At 32.1% G+C, this 8,701-nt stretch overlaps 1 protein-coding gene across 2 annotated transcripts; it reads left to right on the top strand.

The window, feature by feature from the left end:
• The first annotated feature begins 397 nt into the window (after positions 1 to 397).
• LOC130960689 (AT-hook motif nuclear-localized protein 24-like) lies at positions 398 to 2,069 on the top strand. 2 transcript variants are annotated; one of them, XM_057886144.1, is made up of 2 exons: positions 398 to 604; positions 736 to 2,069. In XM_057886144.1, the coding sequence occupies exon 2, from the start codon at positions 902 to 904 to the stop codon at positions 1,754 to 1,756; it is 855 nt and encodes a 284-aa protein (XP_057742127.1). In that variant the 5' UTR covers positions 398 to 604; positions 736 to 901; the 3' UTR covers positions 1,757 to 2,069. The 2 variants fall into 2 exon arrangements, with proteins under 2 accessions (XP_057742127.1, XP_057742120.1); XM_057886137.1 differs by having other exon boundaries at positions 733 to 2,069.
• The last annotated feature ends 6,632 nt before the right edge of the window (positions 2,070 to 8,701 follow it).

Here is an 8,701-nt window from a genome sequence, read left to right as displayed (position 1 = left end):
AAAAGCTTATCAGCCAAAAACTAAATAAAATTACATTAATTTATATTAATAATTAATTAATTTTAATTTTTTAAATTCAAAATTTAAAAATTTTTTAAATTGATTAAGTAAACCTAATTAAAACCTATAAAAACTTTTTTCTTTTTTCTCACATTAATTTATCCACTTCTAACAATCACAAATTCAAAAAATATATAAAAAAACATCCATTTAATACGAAAAAGAAACATTCTGATACTTAGTAGAAGAAACATCCATATATATTAACTCGTAGAGATTTTAAATTTATCCAAATATATTTGGCTGAATTTTGGCCGATATGCTTTTGGTTCCTAGCTTTACTCTTAATATTAATCCGTTAACTTTCATTGAAAAAATTAGTTTTGTTGAATAGGAATAGATGCGGAAAAGTTTTTAAAGGAGAGAGAGTAGTGTGGTGGGGACCCATCCCATCCGCCGCCCATGAGGGTATGTACTATGTAGTCTTTCTGCAACGAAATCTACTTGCCATCGGTTTCCTTCTCAATCTAACCCTAAACCAATTCCGAAACTGTTTCCTCCAATAGCTCATAGATTTCCCTTCTCAATCCATCTCTACAAGTTGGTAATGAAACCTATCTTCAGCTTCTAATTTCTCTTTATAATTAATATTCTAATTCACTCATACTAAGTATGTATCATAGTGAATCGTCTCATCATGTCTTCTTTTTTACTTTCATATGATCCCATCAGCAGTTTTAACTGGGAAGCACTTAATTTCTAGCTACCACTTTGGAGAATTTCATCAAACTTCGCAAGATCGGATGCAAAGGAACTACCAAGAGGAACAGTAGTAGTCATAATGCTCCTCAACTTGTAATTAACCATATCACACAGATATAGAATCTAGTGAGTGAAATAAATGGATCCAATTACAACATCATCTTCACAAGGGCGTTCTCTTCCCCCTCCTTTCAACACACCAAGAGATCTCCAACTTCATCACTTTTCCAAGAAGGAGACAGACACAGAAACAGGCGAAGAATCTGAAATAACAAGAAGGCCACGCGGTAGACCCGCGGGATCCAAGAACAAGCCAAAACCACCCATCATCATCACGCGCGACAGCGCCAACGCGCTCCGCACGCACGTCATGGAAGTGGCAGACGGCTGCGACATCGTCGAGAGCGTCTCCGCCTTCACGCGGAGGCGCCAAAGGGGCGTGTGCATCATGAGTGGCACCGGCACGGTGGCCAACGTCACTCTCCGCCAACCGGCTTCAAGCAACGCGGTCGTGATGCTCCAAGGGAGGTTCGAGATCTTGTCACTGGCGGGGTCGTTCCTGCCGGCGCCGGCTCCACCGGAAGCGTCACGGTTGACGATATACTTGGCCGGGGGGCAAGGGCAGGTGGTGGGAGGGAGTGTTGTTGGGACTCTGGTGGCTTCGGGGATTGTAGTGATCATGGCTGCTTCTTTTGGTAACGCTGCTTATGAGAAGCTTCCGTTGGAGGAAGATGACAACAATGGTGATGCTGCCAGGTTGGCACTGCAAGAAGGGGTTTCTTCTTCCATGGATTCCCCTGGGGCTAGTAGTAGTGTTCAGCATCAGCAGCAACATTATTCTTCACAAACACAGCTTTTGAGGGATGTAACTGCAACTCATCAACTTTTCCATCATGCTGGTTTGGTCAACGCTCCTAATATTGTGGGTTCTTCCGTTCATCATCAGATGCCTTCTGATCAAGATTTTTGGGCTTCTGGGCGCCCTCCATTCTGATCTTGATCATGGTGGTAGTGGTGCTGCTACTCTTGTTGATGAGTGTCCGTGTAAGTTTATTAATTAGCACTGGTTACTACTCATGCATGGAATTTACCCATCAATTGCTGTTCGATCGAGTTTAGCAGAAAGTCATTAGTAGTTGTTTGATGATAATATTGATATTACGTATCATATGCTTATTTAGAGATTTAATTCATGTGGATAAGTGTGTATGTCAAAAATATTAAATTCACGCTAAGAATTAGCTATTAAATTAGTTATTATCTATTTATTAATAAATACCTGTATTACTTATTTATTTTTAATTTATATTTTATATTTCAACCAACATTATACAAGTAATTAATTTAATAGCTTATTTTTTGTTTACAACTAGCATAATTGAATATTTGACACTATATATGTAATTAAATTGTTGTTGAGTGTGATGATGAATCAAATGTTTGCCATTATATCAGAATTATAGTTACTAATATGGATTACAGACGTCGTAAAGCGGGATGTTAAACACATTTATCTATCAATTCTCTTGATGGTAAATGGTGATCCTGTTTAAGTTAAAACTAACGAAGAGTTTGCAGTTAACATTGACATAACATTTTGCTTCCACGTAATTGAGATGGAGCAGGTTTATTAGTAGATGAACAGTTGAACACAAAGCAGAAGCCAATAAGGATGAACAACTTATATAAGAATATACACATAACACATACACAATCATCAATGGGAGAACACCTATCTCTCCAATTTCTCGTCATGCTTTGTGTTATTCATCTGATATAGAGCCTCGTAACCATAATAAGCGCTTCAGCCATAAGTTATTAGCAAGAAATTAAAAAAAATGGGGTATTGCAGTTTCTGATGGAGGTAATTAATGCGAAAATGCAATCCGGATTTTGCTGTCTTAACTAGTTAAGTAAACATACCTGAGGATTTCTATGAGCGGTGACGGTAGTGTGTTCATGGCTAGTAAAAAATTTATTGAATTTTGGTGAGCATGTAACAAAAAAAAAATGATTAATCTTATATTATTAAATAAAATTTTACATTATTAAAAATATCATTAATAACTATTTAATGACTACAAATTACAAAAATTGTTAACCCTACCACTCCTTTTATATTTAATTACAGATCATGAGGGACTCGAAAAACAACACTAGTGATAAGTAGTAATCTTTGTCTTTCTCATATTAATTAGAGTATATATATATATGTATATATATATAGAAGCTAAATAAATTATAAAACATGTTTACAACTGCTTCACACATGCACTGTCTGATCAAAGCTCGTTTTCGAGGCACTCACCCCTCACTTTCATTAATAACCACGCACAACTTTCCTTACCATTATATAATCTACCCTAAACTCAACATTTTTATCCCTTTGTGTTTTAATTTTAAAATAATTATTCAGATTAGTCCTTAAATTTTTAAAAGAGAATATTTAATTTTTGAAAAATTTTAATCAAAATATAATCTTTAACATTTATTCTTATCAGAAAATACAATTTTAGCCAAAAAATTTTTGTTACACTAACATTAATTATTGACATGACATGTTAACTCATACATTTAAACCGTTAAGTATTTACATGTAGCGAGATATATAGACATATCAAATTGATAGCAGACTCAAAAATGAAATTCACATATCAGTCCACATAGCAATTTCAAAAATAAGATAGAGAGATAAATTCTTATTGTTATTTAAAAAACGATGTCATATATATATTCCCCTCCTCGATCTATAACTCTATTGAAGCGAAGCCAACTCCACTCAACTTTGTGACGCTGTTTCAATTTGATATGATGGAGAATGGCGATTAGAGGAATATCTTTGCCGACAAAGAGTGACGTCTAACTTTAGCAACAAAACTAACATGGCTTCTTCTACTTCATTCTCCAATTTCTCCATTTATTCTAAGTCCCAATTAGAATTCTTCACTTCCATATCATCATACTATGCATTTCCCAATTTTCTTTCTAAGATTTCATTTCAACTCCACACTTTTCCAAACATTTGCTTCCTCTGTGCCAAGGGTCTTATCAAGTTTTGTGAAACAAAACATAACTTCTCTCTTCATCGGCTTCTTCATTTTCTTCGACTCCTTTTAATAATGCCTCCATGATAATACTCACACCTAAATGATTCTGGAGAATAACTTGAAGAATATTGAAATTCTGAAAATAATTTTGTACCACAAGATTAGAAAAATGAGAAAGCGCTAAAGAGACTATTAAGTTTGTAAAGAATTTGATTAAGGTGGAGGCTTTTGTGGCTCCTCCATCTTGAAACTATGGGTCACTTCACTAATCACAACTACTAACAGACTCTTCAGAAAAATATTGTGTCAAATGCCTCTTCAAGAAAATATTTTCAAAGAGTTACAAAAGACGAATTGCTTTTGAAACAACTATAGGAATTGATCTATTTATCTCGTGTTTATAGTAGTTACAAGAATTGATTTATCCATCTCATTTTTGAATTAGAGATTAATTTGTCCATCTTGCCACACGTAGAGTTAATAATCAGGCGTGTGAATTAACATGTCTTGTTAGTAACTGTATTATCTGACAGAAATAAACATTAGAAATAATGTTGCATATTAAATTTTCTTGGGACCAAACTATTCATGTTTTAAAAACTTTAAAGAATAAATTAGATAATTACTCTTAATTTTATTTTTAATTTTTGACATTATAGGAAGAATTAAAAGCTTTTGTATACGTGCATTAGTTTATATGTAAAACTAAAATTTTTATAAAAGTAATGATAGAGAATCAATTTTTTTGGGGAACTAGCATCAATTAGTTTTTTTTAATTATTTTATTTATTTTAAATGAATAATGTTGGGAAGTCAATTTTTTTCCGCCAATATATAAAATTTATTATCTTAAATTTAAATCTTAAATCATAAATTTTTAAACTTAAACCCTACATTATAAATATCAAATCCTAAATTTTTCAAAAAAAAAATGAAAATTTTTTGAATTTGAAAAAAATTATCTAATGTTAATTAATTAAAAGTTATTTTTCTATATTTTTTCATCTTAAATTATAGATTTCTAAATCATAAATTTTTAATTTTAAGTCTTAAATTATAAATTATAACTTTAATTTTTAAATAAAAAATTAATTAATATTAACTAATTAAAAGTTAGTTGTATACAGTTTCTATCTTGATAAATGCTAAGATTAAAATGTGCGTTTCACAATGTATATATATATATATATATATATATATATATATATATATATATATATATATATATATATATATATATATATATATATATATATATATATATATATCAATGTGTGCTTCACTTTTTTATTATAGAATTGAATGCGAAATTATATCAATCATTCGATTCCATTATTCTCATATTTGAAGCAAGTGTGTCAATTTATTTAGTTAACTTGCAAAATGTAACAAGGACAAGAAAATTTTCTGTGCATTTGTGGCTGTCGTCCTCTTCTGCATATTAAACCCACACTGAATTTTATTTGAGCAAATAAACCAGCTGGTTCTGATTCCATGCACCAAAACTCCTTAAATTTTTTAACCTAAATTAGATTAGTCTAAATGAATTCCAACGACAGCTTATCCAATAAACTTATAAACTAACCGTGTTTGTTGCTGAAACCTTTCTTTTTTGCATCTTTATTATTAAAAATAATGCATGCTTGTACGGTTTTCTCGGCTAGATGCTCTCTTCCTTTGGTCAACGGATTTTTAAATCATAGGGTTCCATCAGGGGATGGACAACTGTATTGTTCCCTCAAAGCAAGAATCTCCAAATTAAATTATTTTTTTTAATTTAATTTTATTTGTGTTATAGTTTAGTAGGTTGGTAATTAAGAACCTTATTCCTTCGTTGGAAAGCTTAAAACATTTGTCGTTTTTGCGGCTATAGTCTCTACCTTCAGGTAGTATCCAACCACATGCATCTCTTTATCCATGTTCTCCGCTCTTTAATTTGTTTCTTTTTATTATTATTATTTATTATGGAACAAATTAAAGAGTAGTTCAATTTTAATCACATGTTCATTGCAAAGATATACATGTAGTTGGATAAAAGTACTATAAAGAAACCAACTTATTAAAGTATATAATAATTGAAATATCACCTGTTGAATTTAAGGGTAATTAAAGAAAATAGGAAAAAATGTACGGAAATCATATCTTAATTAATGATAATAAGAAGTGAAACAACAATATAATGTACTGGTATCATTTGTCACGTATATATAGTAAGTTTGAATGTCAAATACCGTTCATAGGAATCTATCCAATACTTTTATAGGAAGTATAATAACTATAACTTGATGGATGAAAGAATCCGTTATTCAACATAATCATCTTAAATTGATGAAAACGGAGATTTTTTTTCTTCTTTTTTACAATGATTAAGAAATAAAGTTTGAATCTTTTAAAAAATAAAACAGTTAAAGAGTTATCTTACTCTAACAATATCTTAAGACAAATGAGTAATGTTAGGAACAAATACTACAACAGTTAATTTATGCCAACACTAAAACAGTTAATTTCTGTTAATACTATAACAAAATTGTTAAAATAAATCTATTATATGAAATTCATTAAAAATGAACTTTGTTGAATTTGAATTTTAAATGTTTTGTCTAATAATTGAGTTTTGAATATTCTTATTTTAAGAGTTTTAGATGTTTTTTTTTGTGTTAATTATTGATTAAAATATTGGTGAATTCTACTCTAAATTCTTCGTAAAATAACATGTAAATTACTCTATGATGTATGACATTTTAATTGAATATTTGCTTTTAATTTGAGTTATTATCTTAACTAAAATTAGATTATATTGTAATTAAATTTTTAAAAGAGATAAATGTATAAATTATTAAAAGATTAGAAACTGATTTTTAAAATTTTTCAAATCACGTTAACGGTGGTTCTAATCCTAAATTCTTCTTCCTCGTTCTTTCTCAATGTCACTCAGCAACTCTTCTTCACCGGCCAGTTTCTCTCGAACTCCAGAGTCCTGAAGTCATGATCGTTGGCTCCTTTGATTCGTCTCGCCAGCTCTGGTGCGTCTCCAACACTGCACCGTCGCGTCTGTGTCTCCCCTGCTCTGCGTCGTCGCATCTCCTTACTCCGGTGCGTCTCTCATCGTCGCATCCTCGTCTGTCGCTACTGTCACGGCCCTACCCAAGTCTACCTTTCCATTTAATTGCAAGTTTTATTTTTCTCAAATAATAAAACTTCAGGATTACTTCCATTTTTTACCCCATTTAATCCAATAGTAAAAAATATGAGTACATAATCTAATCCATTTCAAACTCAAAATGTTCTGGGTTCATCTGATCCATCAATTCAAACTCTAGTTGAATTAACATAGAGTACACAACATTTAGAATTGTCTGACAATGAATGTTTAGAGGCTATTGATTTCAACCACAACGGTGTTAAACATGGATGCCAAGACAATAGCCATTGACAATGAAAAGAGGATAAACTACTCATAAGTACATGGTTAAATATCTCAATGGATAATATTATTAGTATTGACAAAAAAAAAGTGATGCTTTTTGGAACAGAATTTATGAGTATTGTGCTAAAAGTAACCCTGACTTGATCAAGAGTGGAGCAACTGAAATAAAGCCACGATGGCATACGATTAATGCTGGGGCAAAAGATTTGGTGGTTGTCATGATCAAGCATCACAAAGAATAGAGAGTGGTTCAAATAATAATAATGTAATGGAGTTAGCCCATCAACTATTCGAAGTCACTGAAAAGAAGAAATACAGTTTTGTAAGGCGCAAGAGTTATGAATGGAACATAAATGGAGATCTCAACTTCCTATTAGCGGAAGTTCTAAAACAAATGCTTCTGGAGCATATTTTTCATCATCAAATCTAAAACAAAGAAGAAACTGATAAAGTTCCCATAGATTCTTCGGTTCTTCCAATGGACACTAAGGCGACGAAGAGGAAAGGTAAGGGAAAATCAAAAGTGCAAAAGAGTAAACCCAATTTACTGGCAATGTTTAGTGAAATTAAGTCCAATACTTTAAAGAAATTAGAACTTGTGGGAGACTTTAAAATCATTGAGGAATAAAAAAATGGTGGGTACTCCCAAGAAGATATTATAATTATCTTCATATGATGATTTTTCTTTTTGACCCTTGGATGATGGATTGTAGGGTTAGATTTTGATATGTTATGAAAGTGTTATTTTTATTTGAAATGTGGCCAAATCAATAAATCACACTTTTATACAAAGTATCTTCATAAAAAGATATTTTTTGCATCTTCATTTGAGTAGCTCCTTAAAAAAATACCAGCAAAGGAAAAATTGGCCATTACTAAAAAATAACAAATTATTAATAGATTTTTAAGACAGAATTTCGCCGTAAAAAATATTAATGGATTTTTGACGGATTTTTTATTTGTAAAAAATTGAAAATTTTTTCAAAAAATTACCAACAGATTTTAAGATATGTCGGTAATTCTATCGATCAAATTAATAATTTGATGTTAGAGTTATTTATGATCGATAAAAAATCCGTCTGTAATCAATTAGTAAATCCATCGCAAATTTGAGTAACCCTAACTTAAAACATCATCTTTCGAGCTCAATTTACACACTCGTAGCAAAAACACACTCCTGTCTTTGTCGCACGAGCTTCCTCCGCCATTGACACCGTCACTGTCGCTCTCATCGCATCTGCTCCCTCCATCGCCATCGTCGTAGAGCTCTCTCCGCCGCCGCTCTCATCACATCGGCTCCCTTCCTCGCCATCGTTGCATAAGCTCTCTCCACCGTTGCTCTCGTCACGTCGGCTCCTTTTGTCGCCATCGTTGCGCGAGCTCCCTCTGCCGCCACTCTCATCGCATCTGCTTCCTTTGGCGTCTCTTCCATCTAATCTCAACGTGCTCTCTTAGTTCTTCTCGT

Source organism: Arachis stenosperma, chromosome 1 (genome assembly GCF_014773155.1).
Source record: "Arachis stenosperma cultivar V10309 chromosome 1, arast.V10309.gnm1.PFL2, whole genome shotgun sequence".
Classification (NCBI taxonomy): domain Eukaryota; kingdom Viridiplantae; phylum Streptophyta; class Magnoliopsida; order Fabales; family Fabaceae; genus Arachis; species Arachis stenosperma.
This window is presented reverse-complemented; position numbering and strand designations above follow the sequence as displayed.